The 22,498-nt window shown below is 33.5% G+C and overlaps 1 protein-coding gene across 2 annotated transcripts in view; it reads left to right on the top strand.

Moving 5' to 3' along the window:
• The window catches only part of PHYHIPL (phytanoyl-CoA 2-hydroxylase interacting protein like), a 1,239,789-nt gene that overhangs the window by 1,213,400 nt on the left and 3,891 nt on the right, over window positions 1–22,498 (top strand). For both annotated transcript variants that reach the window (XM_050803061.1, XM_050803063.1), the window contains 3 exons: window positions 14,342–14,538; window positions 16,762–16,936; window positions 18,840–18,957. In XM_050803061.1, coding sequence (XP_050659018.1) covers window positions 14,342–14,538; window positions 16,762–16,936; window positions 18,840–18,957 — 490 coding nt within the window. The remainder of the gene's footprint in view (window positions 1–14,341; window positions 14,539–16,761; window positions 16,937–18,839; window positions 18,958–22,498) is intronic.

The following is a 22,498-nucleotide window of genomic DNA, read 5'->3' as shown; positions in this document are numbered from 1 at the left end:
TTCAGTAGCCTTGCAGCTGGTTCAATAAATGTAGTTTCATCATTGGTGAAGAATAAAATAGTACCTCATAAAACTTCCTTGAAAAATGAATTGGAATTCCCTTAATAAAGAAGTAGTGTTATATGGATTGCAAACAAGCCCAGGAACTATAATCACAGAATAATTAGAGATTTTTAAGATCCAAAATCAGGGTGAAATGTCATTTGGATACTATGGTTATTGGGGAACTATGCTTTTTTGACCATCTTTATTAATGAGATGAAAAAACTGTAAAAAATGCAGATAACTAGGAGGTGCTGTAAGTATAAATGTAAGAGAAATAATTCAGATGGCCGGGCGCGGTGGCTCATGCCTGTAATCCCAGCACTTTAAGAGGCCGAGGCGGGTGGATCACCTGAGGTTGGGAGTTCGAGACCAACCATGACCAACATGGTGAAACCCCGTCTCTACTAAAAATACAAAATTAACCAGGTGTGGTGGCACATGCCTGTAATCCCAGCTACTAGGGAGGCTGAGGCAGGAGAATCACTTGAACCTGGGAGGCAGAGGTTGCGGTGAGCTGAGATTGTGCCATTGCACTCCAGCCTGAGTAGCAAGAGTGAAACTCCGTCTCAAAAAAAAAAAAAAAAGAGAAATAATTCAGAAAGAGGGGCTTAAGGATTATATGCATAGAAAAGAGGTAATAAAAGTGAACTATTCTTTAAAAATAAAAATGAGAGACCTGTGGAAAGAAATAATACACCAAGCAGGGTGGCAAGCTATAAGGTTAAAGGAGACCTTAAAGGCAGGAAATTAAATGTGATCTGCAAAGTGATTTGGTTAAAACAAGCAACACAACAAAAAGGAGGAGAGCATATTTGAGAGAGAAGCATGAGGTAATTTAGAAATTGTTTATACTAAAATATCATCACGTCAAAATTAGGACATTATTACCTTTCTCAGTATGTATGGATTTATTCAAAAATACTTGAATATATCTGGACACTAATGAGTGTCAGAAAAGTGGGGGGATTTCAAAGGAAAAAATTCATTAAAGATTACTGGAGGCACTGATATTCTGGAATGAGTTAGAAAAGTTATGCATTAATTAGACCAAAGGATAGAGTGAATTAATAATGGCATTTTATATTAGTGCATTGTTAAATCATATAACATTTATTGTCTACTACATGCCAGATGTATTAGATGTTTTATATGTCTGTATAACCTCATTTCATACTCATTTACCCTATGAGGAAACAGACTTACCGGATTGTTAACATTTATTCAAGGCCAAACAACTCCATGTAGCATAGCTAGAATTCCAACCCATGTCTGTATGACCAGTAGGCACACTCTTAGCCACTCTGTAACTAATCATTGTGTACTTATGTATGTGGGATATAGCTATCAACATGGGAAATTCATTGGGATATTAGCATAGTGGAGGTGTGTAATTTGTGATAAATGTTCAGAGGTTTCCAAACAAATGCAGTTTACCTTACTGTAAATGAAACTTAAAATTTTGTACTGGCCTTTGGCTTAATTCAGAGATCTGCCCATGGGGTTCTATTACTTTACTCTTTAACTTTGTTCGATCCTTCTTGGATCAGTCTTGCAATTCATGCTTGTCTTTTCCTGAATAACATCTATGTTTTGCCCTCTTTTGAATGCTACCTTAATATGCCAGCCTATTTCTACCTTTCTTATGCAGGGTAGCATAATCTTTACTTTCCATTATACCCCAGTCCCACACCTTGTTGTCTGTTTATTTTAATACCTAAGATACTTATCCTCAGTTCCTAACTTACTTTATTCTGAAAGTTGTATATCCATAATTATAGTGGTCTTAAATCTGTAAAACACATATGGATGGGAGACATAAAAATTGTAACTCTGGTATTTACTCTTATCTAGTAATATTATAATAAACTCCATAAGAATAATCTGGTGAATGCTGCCAGAAATGTCAAATTAAAAAACCAAAAAGGATGAAAAGTTCAAAAGTCTGATTAAAAAAAAACTTACTGTTTTTAATATATATTAAAGAATTTCCAAGTAAGCTGGTACTTTTGAGCAAAAGCATCAAACTATCCCCTCCATAAGACCTGGGTCAAAATGAGTAGGAAATGAAAATAGAGGAAAACTCTTCTTAACAATAAAACTTATGTAAAGGGCTCCATCAACATTATACTCCCTGAGTAATATGTGTCATATAATTTATCCATGGAATCCCATTGTAAAAGTTTTTATTCCTCCTCCTCAGAAAACTATACAGCATTGCAGGAAAAATAGTAGAGAAGTTCTTGGAAGATCTGTGCTGTCACCCTGTGATTGGATAGAGTGAAGGATGGACAGCTAGCAGCTTCACTTGGAATTTACCTTGTTGCCATGGATTAATAATTATTGAAAGCAGATATGCTAGGGGCCGCAGAAAATGAAGCTCTATCTCCTGATGGTAATGAGGCTTACCTCTAAAGTGATAAGACACTTCTCCATGTGAGTCAGCAATTCAAGGGAAGAATTCAGACTTAGTTACAAATTGTAACTGGAGGAAAAAGTCAGACCAGGCAGAATACTAGTAGTAGAAAGCCAGCCCCTGATTAGTAGATTAACCAAACCAAGAGAATAAACTAATATGAGGTTTATTTGCTGTGATTCTCCGTATCTCTAGTTCTTTTTTCTCTTCACAGACTTTAGAGTCTCTTAACTAGAAAAATGAAACTTATATATAACTACCCTTTCAAATTAAAATCCAAGAGGAAAATTTTAATAGCATCCTCTTGTAGGAAAAGAGGAGATTTAAGTAGGATCCATCAATCCTATGCTAGACCTAAAAACAAGAAGTTTCTAGGTCTTCCACAGGATGAAAAAACAAAATGAGACCTACCTATGAAACAATTCTACAGAGAAATAGGTGGAGGAAAATTTACCAATAAGAGGCAGAAAAATGACAATTCTGTGTTTTTTTAATAGTAAAACTAAATTTTATAGATTCTGATTTGTGTTCTCAATAAAATTCAAGATTGGGTTTAATGAAGATGAAAGATTAGTTAAAATAATAAACTAATATATAAAGAGACCTAATTGAGAACAAGAGAGAACATTAGAAAATTTATAATGTTATACTATTTTTAAAATTCCCATTAGTAGCAAAGAGTGGAAGCCACACTGGAAAAAAAATCAGACAGATGGTGGAAGCACTTCGAATTTTTCTTTCAGAATGTAAAGGAAAAGATACAGGTGAAAATAAATGATGATATACATGGAGGACAGAAACAGATCCAATATACAGATACTGGTGGTTCCCAAAGAACCAAACTGAATAATCAAGCCTTTATTCATTTATCGGAACAGTAAAAGCAAGAGGCAAAAATAAGGCCCCAGTGTTTAATTTCTTCCCACAGAACTGCACCAGGCAAGAGTCAGGTGGATGTAATGAAGATGGTGGTGGTGGTGATGGTGGTGGTGGGTGGTGGGTGGTGGTGGTGGTGTTGGTGGTGATGGTGGAATCATTGCCAAGGAGGAGTTAGGGTGGAGAAAAGTGCCTCAGCCAATCGACCCTACCCCGCTTTAAGAAAGTTGGCGGAGGTGTCCTCTAAGGAAGAGGTACCTGGGGTAGGGAATGCAGATATGCATATGAACATGGCACCAAGTCTGGTGTGAAGAGAGGGGTGATAGCACCATGAGGTTTGTCAAGCAAAGGTTTATAAATGCCTGTGATGAGGTATGAAAGATAAATGAGGTTCTGAAATGGAATGAAAACCTCATAAATTATTTTGAAGGAACTAGTTCATTTTTTAATAAAAGTTTTAAAAATTGCTCTAAAATCTTAAAGTATGCCATCAGAAATTAAAAGTAAAAGTATTTCGGTTTCTTCATTTTACATATGGAAGGTTTGATAAGTATTTTTTTCACTCTTGATATTAAAGAAAAATAACTTCTAGTAAAAGATGGGATTTATAACTTCCAAATTATGGTATAAAAGAGATTTCAAAGAAATTACTGTCCATATAGTGAAAGATAGAAACTAAGGAAAAACAAGGAATGTAAAAAATAACATCTCATAGACAAGAAGAAACAAATGTAAGTTAAATACTCCTGATAAAAGGCAAAAATACTCAAATTTAGTCAAAATACAAAAGATGCACCTTAAAAGTTACTTTAAAACGATTTTTAAAGCAAAAAGTGAAGTAAGATGGAGAACTAACAATTATTCCACACACACACAAATTAAAATAAAGCAGGATGCAAAAGTATTTCAAGATGTAATTAATATAGGTCTCAGTCTATTTTCTGTTGGTATAACTGAATACCCAAGACTGGGTAATTTATAAAGAAAAGAAATTTACTTATTGTAGTTCAGGAGGCTGAGAAGTCCAAGGTGGAGGGCCTCTACCTAGCTGACTTCTGGTGAGGGTTGTGTGCTGTGTCACAGCATGATAGAGAAGCAGCAAGGCAAGCAGACATCCAAAGAAACATGCACTAGAGGCTGGGCTCACTTTATAACAACCTGCTTTCTCTGAAATTAGTCCCCTTTCTGCTAGGGTGAGAACTCACTCCCATGAGATGGTATTAATCTACTGATGAGAGCAGAACCCCCGTGATTCAAACACCTGCCACTAAGGCCTCACTTCCCAATGCTGCCATCTTGGGGATCAAGCCTCAACATGAGTTTTGATGGGGACAAACCATAGCAATATATTATACTTATTAAGTAAGATAACATGTCATTTTTAATTTAAAAAGCTATAATCCCTAATGAAGACGTAACTCTCAAGTACATATGCCTCACACTATGGCATCAAGATATATAAAGCAAACATTTGAGACACATAAGGAGAAATTAGCTGAAACACAATGGTAGAATAAAACCTCAAGAAGGCAAAAACAAAATAAGGGAAGTATCTGAGTGGTTTTCCTTTTGTGAATCATGCTTTTAAGTCTGAGAACTATTTGCTTAATTCTAGGTCCCAGTGATTTTCTCCTTTTATTTCCCTAAAACTTTTATTACTTCATGTTTTATAGGTTTTGATCTATTTTGAGCTAACTTTTGTGTAAAATGGAAGGTTTAGGTCAAGATTCACTTTTTGCTCTTTTAAGATAAAATAAGATTTTAATTTTTGCCTGTTGAGATATAGATAGATAGATAGATAGATAGATAGATAGATAGATAGATAGATATATCTGTGTGTATGTGTTTGTGTGTGTGTGTTTTAAACAACAGTATATAGAATTGTTAAGGGTACAAAATATAGGCACCCTAAAACTGTAATTGGGAATACAGATTGGTAAAAACCAATATGATTCAACATTTGCAATTCTTAGGATTTCTTCAAAGATAAAAAAAAGATATGCCCCAAAATGTACTTAGAATAGTGTTGATTAAAGTCTTATTGCAACACTGGAAAACACTGGAAACAATCTAAATGTTCAGTATTAGGATGACTGATTAATAGAATAGAATACAAAAAGATTACAATTATATGTAGCCATGTGAAAATGTGCATAAATTATTAAATAAAAAATAGGTTACAAAACAATATGTAAATGTTATTGATAAAGTGATATTTGTTTTTTCCTAAAAGTTCCAACAATGTTCAATGTTACCACTAAGAGTATTTTTATTGTGAGAGTTTATTGTAAAGCAGAGAATAGTTTCGGTGTTTAGTTGTGGTTACTATTTTGAGTTTTATTACCATCTTAATTAGTTTTTCTTTTACTGAACTTGAAAGTATTACAGTATTTCAAAGTTGTTTTTAGTGATGAGGAAAGCAGTTTTCTCCCAGCATACTGCATCTCTGACTTTGTAATGGAAGTTATTAAAACATATATTTATTTAAACACAAATACGTAACTACAATTATAAAATAGTCGTATCTATTCTTTGTTAGAGGTTTTTTAATCACTAGAACTTTAGGAAGGAAATAAAACATGAGAAAGTTGCTCTTGACTGCTGTTTTTAAGGGAAGTGAACCTAACACCTACCATTTGTTTCTTAGAAAGATGGCTTAAGGCTTATTATTTAACTACCATCATTACCTTTGCAAACACTCTCTTTATTTCGATGGAGTCACTTAGGCCCTCTTAACTACTGTAGCTAAGATTTTAGGTTGACTTTTATTGGAGCACTCAAGGAAAGATATTATGTAGAGGAAAAATTATTCATTGTTTTCAAGGCAAAATTGGTGGGACTAAGGAGCAATGGTGTCCAGAAGATGATCAAAACAAGGAAGATTTCAATAAATTAGATATGCCCAAAGTACTGGTCAGAGAAAGAGGATAGGTTTAAACATTTATTACCAGTGGGGGGCAAAAACAGTAGAAACACATGAAATAAACTCCTATTGTAAATACTAAGGAAAAACAACTATATAATTCCCTACTAAAACACCAGAATGGAAATAATAAAGATTAAAAAAGAAATTAAAGTGGGAGAAAATAGAAAAAAATATTAAACCTAACTAATAGAACGGGATTCTATGTGTATTTTTCAAAACAAAACAAAACAAAACAAAAGCAGTGGAAATAAATGAAGGCCAGAAACGAATGGGATTTGTTAATGGTTAATGGATTTGTTAATGGTCAACTCATTTTCCTCCTTTATCAGGGATTTCAGGAAAAGAAAGAGATGACCTGGTCAAATTCCTTTGCAAACATGCTAGTAACCAGACTTCCTTTTAAACACACTAATGAGACTTACTAGCAGAATGTTAATGAAGAGGCCTTATTTGTGAAATGCTTTTTAGATATACTTGGTCTTATTGTAAGTAAGCCTGAAATTTGTAGATTTTTGGAACATGGCTCACTGGAAAATGTATCAAAGCTATGTAATTTAGGGGTATAAAAGAGATATAACTGATTGTGTGTTATTTTACACACACCATTTAGAACATTATATGTTAAATCTCAACAAGAGGGCATATTAATTGGGGACAGGAGGAGAGTGTAAAGATTTGGGAGTTGCCTTGAGAGTCTCAGTCTTCTCCGTGCATTGCCTATTTCTTGTGATTGCCTTTATCTTTTAAAGTATTCGTAAAATTTGGTACTGTATATTTCTGATACCCATAAGCCTGATTTGACCATCTAACTCTTAATGTTATATCAGTTATCTTCAGGAGCTGGGTGGAAACAGGAAACATAGGAAGGTGATACTTAAGTATTTTGTGTATGTGTGTGTAGTTTTTTGGAACCATATTAATTGCTTTTATATTTATAATAAAGCAGATAAACTACATTACCCATGAATACCATAATCACATTGAAGGCAAAAAAATAGATTTTGCCATTATATTTTATTTTTGACTAATATTAGGAAACTTTCAAACAGAAAAGTTGAAGGAATTGTATAGTCTACACTACTTCAATTGACACTTTCTGATTTAATGTACACATACTCATCTACCCACCTAACCTATCCATTTGATCCATTTCAAAGTAGTAGACACCAAAAACTAATTCAGCATGCATATTCTTAACTAAAGTTCAATACTTTTTAGGTAAAAATTACCTTTTAGTTTTTTAGGTAAAGTTTTCAAGTAATTTTTGAAAATAGTGTTTTGTTTATAAACTCTCAGACCAAATACAAAAGGAATTGTAAGGAAATGTTGAACTGGTTAATAGGTTTTCCACAGTGGAATGAATCAGCAATGCAGAAACTGCTTCAGTGTATGCTATATTGAGCAAATAAGTAAATATAAATAATGAGAGCCAGGTTTCTCACTGTTGAAGTACCAGTTGAGTATCTCTAATTTGAAAATCTAAAACCTGAAATGCTCCAAAATCCAAAACTTTTTGAGTGCTGACATGACACTCAAAGGAAATACTCATTGGAGGCTTTCAGATTTCAGATTGGCATTCCTAAAAATGCAAATATTCCAAACTCGGAACAAAAATTGATATTTGTAACACTTCTGGTCCCAAGCATTTCGGATAAGGTATACTTAACCTGTGATTGTAGAGATGGTAAAGAGGAAAACTGGAATGAACCCTGTGATGTTGGATTAGAATTGGATCTATCAGTATAAACCTATGGTGTTGTTATATGTAAGTGTAGAAATATAGATATGAGTATGCACACATATGCATGTATTTCCTATCTCTTGTAGCCATTGAGAGGCCCTAGAAGCAATGACACTCTAACAGTAATGAGCAAGCCTAATACTCAGGTCTTAGTCTCAAATGCTATCCTCTACCAAAATGAGCCTTAGCTCCTCAGAGAAATGGCTGATTGCAAGGCTTGGGTTTGAAACTATAAAATAAGCCTGAAACACCTTGTTAATAGAAGAAAGTAAGAAAATACTCAAATAATGATGAGGACATGCCAAAAGGAACCAGCTTGAAGGGCTTATATTGACCAAATGTGAGTCAAGTTAAGCAACAAAATAACCTATAGTAACAGACTGTCTTAATTCATTTGTGCTGCTATAAAAATACACCTGAAGCTGGATAATATATAAATAATAGGCATTTATTTCTCACAGTTCCAAAGGTTGGGAAGTCCAGGGTCAAAATGTGAGCAGATTTTGTGTATGGGGGCTTCTGTCTGCTTCAAGATGGCACCATGCTGCTGCATCCTTCAGAGAGGGGATGAACACTCTGTCCTTACATGGCAGAAGTTGGAAGGGCAAAAGGGCTAACCTGTGTTTGAAGACTCTTTTATGAAGGCCTTAATCCCATTCACAAAGGAGGACCCCTCATGACCTAATTACTGCCTAAAGACTCCACTTCTTAATGCTATTGCATTGGGAATTAAGTTTCAACATGAATTTTGGAGGAGACACAAACATTCAAACCCACATTATAACCCACATTGAATAATAGGATACCTGAGCGTCTAGTGTTATAAACAATGGAGAAGTTCTTCCTTATAGGGGACCACAAGTAATAAATGTAGATGGTATGATAGAAAATCACCATTTGGCAAATTTGTAATTGATTCAGGGAAGAATCATCAGCAGATACTAAAATTAGTGGGGTAAAGTTTGATGTGAAACTAGACATTTACATAGTTTCAAAATATCTCCCCACAAAAATGCTGATTAATTAAAAGGGAAAAATAGAGAAACCTTGTAGACACTAACTTAACCAAGTGATGAACATTAACTTTACCAGTAATGGAACAAACCAATTATCACATATACAACATTATGTCTACAGTATTTCTGCCAAAAAAAAAAGAAAAATCTCAATGATTAGGAAACATCAGACAAACTCAAATGGAGGAACATTCTACAAAATTATTTTCAAAAATGGAAGACAAACAGACTGAAGAACTATTCCAGATTAAAAGAGACATGACAGCCAAATAGCAACCTGTGACCACAAGGTTTTGGGACTTTGTTTTTGCTGCTATGCAGATTTTTTAAAAAAACAAATACTGAAATATGAGGTCTATAGGTTAGATGATAGGGCAATAGTAATTTTCTGATTTTGATCATTATACTTTGGTTGTGTAAGAGAGTATCTTTCTAATGAAATATACAATTTAGTGTTTAGGAATAAAGGGCCATCCTGTGGGCAGTTTACTCTCAAATGATTCTGAAGTAAATGTGTATGTGTATGTGTGGAGAGAAAGAGAGGTGGCAGGGGGAGAGACAGAGAAGATAATAAAGCAAATTCAGTAAAATGTTAACAAGTAGAGAATCTGGGTAAAGGGTATATGGGAGCTCTTAGTACTAGTTTTACAACTTTTTTGTAAGTCTGAAATTCTATCAAAATAAAATTTATCTAAGAAAAGGTGAATGAATTCAAAACCAGATAGTAAATAAATGAAACAAAACTGGCAAAATGTCAATGTGTTTTAAAGTTGGGCGATAGGTACATGGAGATTCATTGCATTATTTTGTCTACTTGATGTATGCTTGTAAACTTCCACAATAGACATTTAAAAGGGAATTAATTTACAGTGATCTCTTCATTGATAATGTAGATTTACTTTCTCCTTAAATGCTCTTGCTTATTTTGGGCATGTAAGAATGGATCATGTTGAAAGAAACTAAAGAAGACCTAAATAAATGGTAAGACACCTCATGTTCCATAGATTGGAAGACAATATTATTAAGATGAAAATACCCCCAAATTTATATATAGATTCAACTCAAACGTTAGCAAAATCCCATCTAACTTCTTTGCAGAAACTGACAAGCTGATTCTAAAATTCATATGGAAATTCAGGGGACCCAGAATAGCCAAAAAGGTCTTGAAAAGATGAACAAAGTTGAAGGACTCACCTTTCTTGACTTCAGAACGTACTACATTGCTACAGTAATCAAGTTGGTGCAGTACTGGAGTTATGGGGATCAAGATCAGTAGAATAGAATTGAGAGTGTAGAAATAAACCATATATTTATGACCAGTTGATTTTGGCAAGGGTGCCAAGGCAATTAAATAAGAAAAGAATAATCTTTTCAACAATGCTGATATAGCGACATATCCATATGAAAAAGAATGAAGTTGGACCCCTACCTCACACCATATACAAAATTACCTCAGAATGGATCAAAGACCTAAATGTAAGAATTAAAACTATAATACCCTTAGAAGAAAATAGATCTTCATGACCTTGGGTTAAGCAGTGTTTTCTTAAAATATGACCCCAAAAGCATGAGCAACAAAAGAAAAATAGATAAATTGGACTTGGTCAAAATTATTTTTTGTGCTTTAAAAAAGAAAAGAGACAAACCACAGAATGAGAGAACATTTTTGCAAATCATATATCTGATAATAGACTTGTATCTAGATGATAAAGGACCATTACAACTCAGTAATAAAAAAAGACAACTCAATTTTTAAAAAGGGGCAATGGATCTGAATAAACATTTCTCCAAAGAAGATATACAAATAGCCAATAAACACGTGAAAAGATTTCCAACACCATTAGCTATCAGGGAAATGCAAATTACAACCACAGTGAGATACCACTACACAACCGCTATGATACCTTTTTTCAATTAAAAAAAAAAAGATAGATAATATTAAATGTTAAATGTTGGTGAGGATGTGAAGAAAGTGGAACCTTCATACACTGTTAATGGGAATGTGAAATGTACAACTAATTTGGAAAAGTCTGGCAGTTCCTAAGTAAGTTAAACATATAAATTATTATATGACACAGCAATTCCACTCTTAGGTATACACCTAAGAGAAATGGAAATACATGTTAGCACAAAAATTGGTTCACAAATGTTCATGGTAGCATTATTTATAATAGCCCCAAAGTGGAAACAACCCAATGTCTATCAGCTGATGAATGGTGTATGCATACAGTGGAATATTGTGCTGCAATAAAAAGAAGTGAAGTACTGGTACAACGTGGATGAAGCTTGAAAACCTTTTGCTATGTGAAGAAGTCAGTCACGAAAGACCACATATTGTATGATACCATTTAATATGAATGTACAAAATAGGCAAATCTATGGAGACAGAAAATAGATTTGTGATTGTCTAGGGCTGAAGGGAGGTGTCAAGTGTGTATGTGTGGTCAGAGTGGGAGGGATGATGGCTTAGGTGGGGTTTTATTTTGGGGTAAAGACAGTGTTCTTAATTGCTTGTACGGGTGGATGCGCAAGTTTGAATCTACCAAAAACCATTGAATTGTATACTTTTAATGAATGAATTATATGGTATATGAATTATATCTCAATAAAGCTGTTTTTTAACAAAAATCTGATCATTCTTTTATAAGATAACAAGCTCAATGAGAAAAGAGCTGTATATAGAAAGTATTATTAGTGTAATTTGGAGTGTTTTCAGCTTGCATTTCAATAGTTGCTGTCATTAGAAACTGCTTTTGAAATGTTTGTTCTCAAAAGCAACTTTCATATTGTGGATAAACGAAAGTACATGAAACAAAAGTACATTCATTCTGCATTCAGTTGTACCACTCCACAGTGTAGCCATAGATGTTAGAACCATTTAGCATGTAAAGTAGAGATATGTAGCTAGAATTGTCTGTAAGATGAAGTCTTACTAAGGAAAGGAAGCTACTTTGGGAAGTATGATTGATTGACAGAACTGAGATAGTACTGACTGGTAACTGATTATTATTAGTGTCATGTGGATAACTGTTTTTTCATCAGTTTTTAGAGACAGAATTATTGTCTTCTGTCACTTATCTCAAAATCTCAGTTAAAAATTGATTCACAGAGAGTGAGGAAGAAGAAAGTTACATGTAAACTTGTAAGATTTATTTACATTAAATTTTTTACTTGGCCTACCCAAGTAAGAAAGTTGCATAAAAGTTAATCTAGTGGTTTTGTTAAGAACTAGTTAATGTAGTGGTTTTGTGATGAGTAGCTTGAAAATGAAGATTTTTAATATAACAAATTATTTCTAGGCTTGAGCTTTATATTGTTCCCAATGGGAAAAATATAATTTGAGCAAAGGTTTTCACTTATAATAAAAGTAACATTTTTTTCCTCTTGAATTTTAACAATCAGAAGGAAAAATCCAAAAAACAAAGTATTATGTTCTGTAAAATAATCATTTGTGACTTTAAGGTTGAAGAAGATAACAATAGTGGAAGTTTAAATGCAAACACTATTAATGGTATCTTAGATAGTGTTACTGTATTGAAGTTATGTTTCCATTAAATTGAATCAAATGCAAAATAGCTTTATTTTTATCTACATGATCCTAAATAACAATTGTATTTTTTTCACTCAGTTGTGAAATTATATGGACATAGTTATAATGCAGATGAGTTCTACAAAAATTTCTACTATTAGAGTTCAGAAAGTTTTTCATTACTATTACTGATGTTTAAAGACAAGTAGGACAGACTAATGGGTTGAAATGTGAGCTTTTCAAAATAGTATAAAATTACTAATTGCTGTGGTTTTGAGTGTTTTTTGCCTTTCCCTTTCCCAAGGCCATTATAAGGATTTCACTTGATTTCTTCCCTGCTCTTAACTTTTGAAAAGCTTTAAGCTAGAAGTAATTTGGGGATTCTATGCAACCTGATGGGGAGGAAACTAAAGGTGAAGTAGTTTTTTCGGGAGTTTTGTGGAGAGGGAATGTGGAGAAACGGGACTGAAGAAAGTACATAGGAGAAGAAAGAAGGATTTTTAAAAGTATTGTTCAAGAAATAAAATTAAATAACTTATTTTGAAATTAATTTTTGATTGCCTTTGAGTTCCTCTGGCTACAATGCAGGTTGAGATGAGACAACATGGGTCAAAGATTTAATGAAGTTGGGAATTATCAAAAGGTTTGTATCAATGACTGTTATGGAAATGTGGGGGAGGAGAGAACAATCTAATCTGGAAATGGAAAGTATTGCCACAAGGTGACATTCACTGTTGTTTTTTTGTTGAACATTTTATTATGTTAGGGAACAAGTTAAGTAGTTGATTTATGGCCTAACATTTTTTCTTATTTGAATAACAATTTTTTTCTCCTTTGAGGCATTGAACATTATGTTGGCCTGGGGAAAGGGAATGTAGAAAAAAATGGAGTAAAATTTGATTCTAGTATGTCTTTCCTATATATAAAACAAACTTGGCATGTCTGTATTTTCTTTTTGTCCTATGATCCGTCAAATCCTGCTCTATACTGTCAGCGAAATTGTTAGCATTTTCTCTAAGTGGAAGTGTAGAGATAATCTTTAAAGTAACTAGGTGTCATATAAATTCTTCAGGATTTTAATATCAATCACTATGGCAATCATCTTTTTTCTTTTAGCCTTATTTGTTGTTTCAGCTCTCAAAATTAAACTCAAGATTCCACAGATAAAAGATTTTTAGAGTTATCCTTGAGATAGCAACTTGTAAGTGAATGGTCTTCAGTATTATTTGTATATGTAGTAAAACCATTACATGCTGTTTCTCTATATAATGCTTCCAAAATGAAAGAGGAGGGGGAATTTTTATAGACTGTTACTGCTAGGCCATGGACTTTTAAAGAAATATTTCCTTCATTTGGATGGACCCTTTCATTATCAACATTTCTATGAAATTATCTGGCTTAAAACATCTGATATTACTTTAGAGCAAAATTGATTGGTCATGTAGAAAAATAGGCTCTTGAGGCTTTTTAGAGGGATCCTAACTGTATAAAACTAACATGTCATAGATTAGAAAACTAGAGTGTCAGTGTTTTTGTGTTCACTCTGTGAAAACAAATTGGAAAAGTAAATGGAAAATGTAAAGATGATAAGGACTAAGTCATCTCTACTTTTTATTGGTAATATGACCTTATAAACATTCTTTACTACCATTAAAACTCAAATTACTTCATGAACAAAATGAAATCTCAGATTCACTAATGAAGTGATTTCAGAAATATGTACATAGCTAAAGACCTTGCAAACTGGAAAATCCATTAATTGGAAATTAACTTCCTGTGCATTGTTTTCTTGCAGGGAACAAATCACAAGACAGTGGCATAGCAGAGATGGAAGAACTTCCTGTACCACATAACATCAAAATAAGCAATATAACGTGTGACTCATTCAAGATTTCATGGGAAATGGATTCAAAATCAAAGGATCGCATTACACACTATTTTATTGACCTCAACAAGAAAGAGAACAAGAACTCCAATAAATTTAAACACAAGGTAAAGTCTAACGAATACTCATGCTCATTTGCATCTTAAAACTTTCTAAGTATGAGGACATTTTAAAAGAACGAGTAATATTCTATTAATGGCTTATGTGATGTATTTGACTTGGGAAAAAATAAAAATTATATGTAACTTTAAAACCCTATCATTCTAATAAGTTTTGTAAGAAAATGAAATGCCATGCTTATTGTTAGAAGATAATTTTCAAAAAAAGGTAAAATCATGACTATCATCTAGATGTAAAAATTAATTTACGTTAAAGATTTTATTTAACTCATTAATGAGGAAACCGATGAGGTTTTATAACCAGTTCAAAGGGTAATCCAAAGAAAAGACTCATTTGTAGATCCAGGTATAAACTGGTATGGAAGTCCTGATAGGAGGGGTGAAGAGGAGGGTTGTCCTCCACTGAACATAATTTATTTGTATGTATTTAGACAAGAAAAACTGAATTGTTATTAGTTTCTACAAATTACAGAATTGTAAAATGGCTTCCATAACAGAGACTGATAGCCAGAAGGGGGTGCTATAGGCAACGCATAGTTTTCCCCTGAAGCACACATTTTTTCCTTTAACTGCCAAACAAGGAATCTGATGCAATTTATAAACTTCAAGGTATTTTAAAAACATTTTAGGGCTAAAAATTGCTTTAGATAGTCTGCTGTCTTTTGCTTTTTGTTTTTTGTTTTGATAATGAAAATTTTTGTCTTTTGCTTTTTAGTTTTGGGAATGAAAATTATTCACTTTTAAATGTTTTTAGACATATAACACTTCTCTGATATTTATTCACATATCATATATCTTTTCTGATATAGCTCTCTCTCCAGAAGTATCTATAGAGAAAATAACAGTTATCTGCTTTAAGCATTCTTTCTTATGTTGCAGTGTTTTCACCAATGATGAAAATCAGTATCAATACCTTAATATTGATATCAAGTTTTAACTTGGTAGATACTTTGGAACTTTCTTATCTTACCTAGAAATATTGCTTTTATTAGATGTGCAATTATATATACTAAAGATAAGTGAGGATCATACATACTACAGATAAGTGTGAAAGAGGGAGCAAGATTGAGCAGTCATTATTTTTTCTGAGTTCCAATTCTGATTATGCTTTCTAGTGATGGATATTCTCTTTGTTGACATTTGCCTTGTTTATATGGCTTTGAAATCTTAAATTTCAAATATTAAATGATGAATTGTTCAAGATTTGACCCTTTTTCTTCACTCTCCACTTGGAATACCATATCCTTGGAAAGACACATAGAGTCTATACTTGAATGAAAGTGAAGGCCGGGCGCGTTGGCTCAAGTCTGTAATCCCAGCACTTTGGGAGGCCGAGACGGGCGGATCACGAGGTCAGGAGATCGAGACAATCCTGGCTAACACAGTGAAACCCCGTCTCTACTAAAAAATACAAAAAAACTAGCTGGGCGAGGTGACGGGCGCCTGTAGTCCCAGCTACTCCGGAGGCTGAGGCAGGAGAATGGCGTGAACCCGGGAGGCGGAGCTTGCAGTGAGCTGAGATCCGGCCACTGCACTCCAGCCTGGGCGACAGATCAAGACTCTGTCTCAAAAAAAGAAAAAAAAAAAAAAAAGAAAGTGAAGTAAAAATTCGTATTTTTAGTGTTTTCTCCTTTAACATGTAAAATATCAAGTAATGGGCAGCTTTAGTAAAATTATTGGATAGTATAAGTTAACCAAATATAATATTTTAATACTATTGAACTTTATCTTTTATGCCTCTGTTTTTTAAAGTTTTGTCATTTAGTATGAGAATGCTGCATTTTGAGGAGCATATAGTGTACAGAAAGAAACACCATATTAGAAATCAAGAAAACTGGAATCCAAGTACATTTATGTTATTAACAAGCTGTATGACCTCAAGCTTGTCTCTTGATAAAGTTAGTTCTTAGTTTTTTGCATATGGCAAATAAGAGATTTAAATATAATAATTGTTAAGTATCTTTAAGCAGAAAATTCTATTGTCAGTCAGGAATTTAATAAATTCTTCTCCATTGTTTACAGTTGATTAAAGTTATACTACTAAATTAACTTCCTCCTTTCCCCTCCTTCCTTCCCTCCCTCTTTCCCTTGTGCCTTCCCTCCTTCTCTCTTCCCTCCTTCCTCTCTTCTCCCTTTTCTTCCTTCTTCACTTCCTTCCTCCCTCTCTGTCTCCTCTCATTTTTCTCTCTCTCTTCCTTCTTTCATTCCTAGGATGTTCCCACAAAATTGGTGGCAAAAGCTGTTCCCTTGCCTATGACTGTCCGTGGACACTGGTTTTTAAGTCCAAGAACTGAATATACGGTAGCAGTGCAGACTGCCTCAAAACAAGTTGATGGTGATTATGTTGTGTCTGAATGGAGTGAAATTATAGAATTCTGCACTGCAGGTAAGAGAACTAGGTACAAATACAGAAAAAAAGTTAATTGATCTGGGAAAGCTAATTATAGAAAAATATTTCTTTTTTGTAATTGCAAGGTGATATATATGACATTGGTCATTTTTTGCACTGTCAGTAGCCTTGTGTAACAGAATAAACAATGTTGTATTGATTGGAGGAAGCTGAAGTTCTCAGAAAAATCTGAGTAATGGCTTCAAATCACTTTTTTTCTATATCCATAGTTTGATTTTTTCAAGATGAAAACTGTGCAAATAAAAAGGTATGCAGTTTGAAAATATACTCAGCATATTTTTTAGCTTCATTTTGAGAGAGGACAGAGCTTTCTTCTTCTTTTTTTTTTTTTTTCCTTTTTCATTTTCACCAATACTGAAAGGCAGAAACTACAAAAATCCTTTTCTAATTCAGGTGAATGGAGGCAGATCTCAGTGACTGTCCCTAGCAGAAATGTTACTAGATTTTTCACTGGAGTACTAAAAGACCTTAAGAAAATCTGCATCTAAACTAGTGTCCTGTATACATATGTGTGTCTTTCCTTCACTAGAAAGTACCTCAAAGCCATTGTTTTGGGAGGTTTGATGTGGAACTGAACCTTAATATTCCATTAGATTGGAAACATTATCATTCATCTCAGTCATGTATCTATTGTTTACTCATTCATTCAAGAAACAGTCATTTATTGAGCACTTCAGTGTTAATGGGATACAAAGATATCTCTGCCTGAGTACTCCTGTCATCCTTTCCTTTTGTCTTTTAGAAAGAAACTTTGTTTCCTCCTGTTCATCAAGATGACCGTTTCCTATAAAAAATTATAGAGAGAGGCTGAATCTACAAGGAGCTTAACCTGTTCAAAGCTCTTGTTTATCAGAGTAATTTACAGACTTTTCACATAAGCTTTATCAATAACCTTGACTCTAAGTTTTGATAAAGCTATTTTGTATAAGTTGACTTTTAATCTGAACATTGAATTCATTCAACATTAATTAAGCCCATACTGTGAGCTAGGCACTGTACAATGTATTGGTAATAAAATAAAATAGAATGCTACAGGCTAAGCTACTTCTTTTCTAGTCTATGACAGCGTTTAAAACCTTGTGCTTATCCCAATCTCAAAATGCTAATACTTACCATAATAAATCATTATTGTACATATATTTATCTCTTCTCTTAGATTATCAGTTCTTTGCAAGGAATAGTAATATCTTTTTTTATCTTTTAACTTGATCATCTAATTTTGCATAGTACCTTTTACATCGTATATTCTAATCTCAGTAACTGTTTATTGAGCCAATGAAGCAATTTAACTAGGTTGCTTCTGTTTGGAAATTGTTACTAATCTTTACAGGCCAAAATATTTCCCTAGTTTCTGGTATAGGAGTTAGACAGCAATTCTCAAACAACTTTCAAAACAAAAAGTGGGTTAAAAAAAATCAGATTACTTTGACAGATGCTTTAGAGTTTCAAGCATGTTGTGTACCCAAGTCTTATGTACTCATTACTATTTTTGCTGTCCAACTTTTCTATTGGTTGCGGATTATAAGCTTCTTTTATTCAGTTTATCAACTGGTTGAAGAAAAGCTAGTATGGTGCTAATGGATATTACTTGGATTATGAAAAGTTATTTAACTTAATTGTTTCAGTATCTCTAATTTCAAAAAATGGAAAAATGCAGGCAAAGATATTCTAAGAAACAACTATAAACCATAACAAAAATGTTTTGTAGAAAGAAAAATGTGCCACACAGACAATGAATATTTTCTTTTTTAAATGGAATTTCCTATTTATTAAGTTGAATTCGTATAGATGAATTTTAATAATCTTCAATTTATTAAGTATATAGTTGGTACTTTTGGTGCAAAATTTTTAATAACAAACTTTTTTGGTTTTTTTCCAGACTATTCAAAAGTTCATCTAACACAATTGTTGGAGAAGGCTGAAGTGATTGCAGGACGCATGCTTAAGTTTTCTGTTTTTTATCGTAATCAGCACAAAGAATATTTTGACTATGTTCGGTAAGATTCAAAATATATAGTGATTTGTTTTACTAAATATAGTTTCAAATTTTAGGCTCAGGTTTCCCTTGATTCTAGTTCTGTCAAATAGCAGTGCTAGATTTCTTTTCAAAATAACTATACGGAATTTTATTTTCCAGAAAAATTAAGTAGAAAAGATCATGAGATTTTTTTCTATTTCACTTAGATTCCTTTCCATAATCATTTGTGATACCAGTTCCTGCCCATTTGACTAGAGGATCTTAAACCTGTGGTATTTAGATTGATGAGCAGTTCATGTACACACTCGTCCTGCTGTCTACTTCATACTGACTACTAATTTTTTCCTCTTTTTGTGGGTCTTTTTAAGACATTGAAAACGAGAGGATAAAAGAGTGACTGTTTCATGAAATATTATGGTGAATCAGGTGGGATTCGCAGACTTCTACCTAAGTAGATGTCTTTTAGCTGTTGTATTTTTTCAGGCTGCTGATAAAATACACCCAAGATTGGGTAATTTACAAAAGAAAGAAGTTTATTGGACTTACAGTTCCACATGGCTGGAGAGGCCTCACAATCATGGTGGAAGGCAAGGAGAAGCAAGTCACACCTTACATGGATAGCAGCAGGCAAAAAGAGAGCTTGTGCAGGGAAACTCCTCCCCTTTTTAAAACCATCAGATCTCATGAGACTCATTCACTATCATGAGAACAGCACAGGAAAGATCCCCCCTCCCCATAATTCAATCAACTCCCACCGGGTTCTTCCCATGACATGTGGGAATTGTGGGAGTTACAAGTCAAGATGAGATTTAGGTGGGGACACAGCCAAAACATACCAGCTGTTATCTTGAATTAGTTACCATGAGAATAATCTCCTTTGTTTACTTTTAAATTCTAGTGATTTTACTAAAATTTCTAAGATAGCCTACGTTTATCCCTGGAAACAGTTCCTGAGAAGTTAAAAGAACTCTATCCTGCAGGTAGTTTTTATACTTATAGCACTTTCATGTTTGTAGAAGAAAATTTGAAGAGAATAAATAGCCCAGATGTGTGTTTTGTGTTTTAAAAGCCTTAGTGAGACTAAGGCTTTTAAAATGGCAAATGCTATATAGGTTGTAAAACTTCTTACATAGCATTCCCTATAATTTATCATTTTAAAAGCCTCACTTCAGACTCTAAAGGATTCTTAAGTTGACAGGACTATGTATGAAAAGTATTTAGGAAACTTTGTTGTTCTTTGTATTTGTTTCTTTCATACTTCTCTAGTTTCTCTTAAATGAAGATCATGGTTCCAGATTTAAATCAGCTTCAAGTTGTGGAAAATGCAACAGGAATGAGAGAGAGAAGAACACACATAGGCATCTGTGTTCTTCAAATTAAGTACTTAGCAATAGAATATATTTTTACATATTTTGATGGCGAAAAAAATATTCCTGCCATTTGTTTGAATATCTTATAAATACAGAGTTTAGTCCTTCATTTTCTCTATTGGTATTTACTCTAGAGTCTATATAATTCCTGGTAGATACCATTCACCTAATTTAGAGTGTACAGACTGATACATATAACATAAATTATTGTGCTTGTCAATTGTGGATTGACAATGACCATATAGACTCAGCAAGGAAGGTGTTTCTTTATACAGATGCTCCTTGACTTACGGTGGGGTTATGTCCCATTAAACGCATTGTAAGTTGAAAATGCATTTAATACACCTAACCTACAAAACATCATAGCTTAGCCTAGCCTCCTTAAACACTTTCAGATCACATTAGCCCACAGTTGGGCAAAATTATCTAACAGAAAGCCTATTTTATTAAAAAAAAAAAAAGTGTTGAAAAGATCAACATTCAAAGTACAGTTTCTACTGAATATGCATCATTTTCACACCATCATAAAGTCAAACAATTGTAAACCAAACCATCATAAGTCAGGAACTGTCTGTATTTGTTATGTATAAAATTTGAAAACAAAAAAAAACCCTCCATATTTCTGTTGTCTTTGGTAAGAAATACATCAAAAGAATAATTACATCTTGGATTTTAGGTTTATATTCCTAGTACATTGCCAACATCTATTTTAGGTGGCCACTGGAGGGCAGTATTTCTCTGTGATTTTTCTCTGTCCCTTGAATGGGAACTGGCCTTTGTTTTTAGGGCCTTTAATGATCTAAAGTTTGCTTCATCTGTTTTCAAAAATGCTTCCAAGAATAAAAAAAAAATAAAAATAAAGACAGAGTGCCTAGAAAATGGATAATTATTGTGTATATTGCATGATTTTACTCCCAGCTACCAGTATGAAAGCTGTGTTTACTAACAAGAAAATTTACCTTTGTTAAGTTTTCCATAATGATAGTTATAAAATCCATGTAAAATATCTTGGTGCAGTACGTATAAATAAATATACTTTCCACAGTGTGGTATAATTTTTCGACATTGCTTTTTTAAGAAGCCTTATTAAAAAGTAGTAGACATTGATTTCATGGATGTTGATTTTTTTTGTCATTAACTCTAATGAAGACACATTTCCTTGATTAAAATCCATTTTAAACATCATCTTGTTATTCAGAATGCTTGAACAGAAAGGAAAATTTAAATTACTGGATAAACTTTCCAAAGTTTATAATCCATTTTAAATTATGAAAAACTGGATAAATTCTTATTCAGTCCATAAGGAATGAACTCATTTTGACCTCTTCCTCTAGAAATGAATTCCTAAATGAACATTGCTTTCCCATACTCCAAATGAAAACACCACTTTCTCTCTTACCCCTTGTTCATATTCACTAGGTAGCCTAATTGTCCTTAAAATACTCCTTTTATATCTGAAGGGTTTCAGGAATTCACTGAGATTGGTAGACATGTGTGGGAATTCCTCTACCTCTGGTGTCAAATTGTATATCCTCAAAGTGCAGGTCCTAGTACACATTTTCTGTTTATATATATGTTGCTGTTATTATTTCATGTAATTGCACTTAGAGATCCATGTAGGACACATATATAGATATTTGGATTTTGTTAAAGAGAATGTAACCAAGAAGAGACATTTTGAACAGGGAAAGGTTGGAGTAAATACTCTTTTCCCTATTTCTCCCACATTTATCTATTGTTTACTCATTCATTCAAGAAACAGATTATTGAGCACTTCAGTGTTAATGGGATACAAAGATGTCTCTTTTGTCTGTGCCAATGAGCACAGACAAAAAAGAAACAAAGAACACCAGAAAGTCTGTTCTCTTTACCCACAGGATCAGGAAAGAGACTGAGATGTCTTGGAATACAGAAACCTTTTAGACAATAACCACCATACCCCAGGCAAACAGTATAGAAAAAAAAACAAAAAAACTGTAGTCCCTCATGTACCAGCCAACGCTAAGTGGGGAACCTAGACCTCTATCCTTTTACATCTATAAGAGGACATCCTTCTCCCTCCATCCTCTGCTAGGGTGGTATCAGAGAAGCCTGAATAGGGAACCCAGACTTTCCACCACTGCCCAAAGAAAACGAGGCTTGTCCTCATAGTATGTGAAGCCACATGTCAAGTAGTAATGAGACACCCCT

The sequence above is a fragment of the Macaca thibetana genome, chromosome 9 (assembly GCF_024542745.1).
Source record: "Macaca thibetana thibetana isolate TM-01 chromosome 9, ASM2454274v1, whole genome shotgun sequence".
Classification (NCBI taxonomy): Eukaryota; Metazoa; Chordata; class Mammalia; order Primates; family Cercopithecidae; genus Macaca; species Macaca thibetana.
The sequence above is the reverse complement of the archived record's forward strand: the minus strand, read 5'-3'. Positions and strand labels throughout refer to the sequence as shown.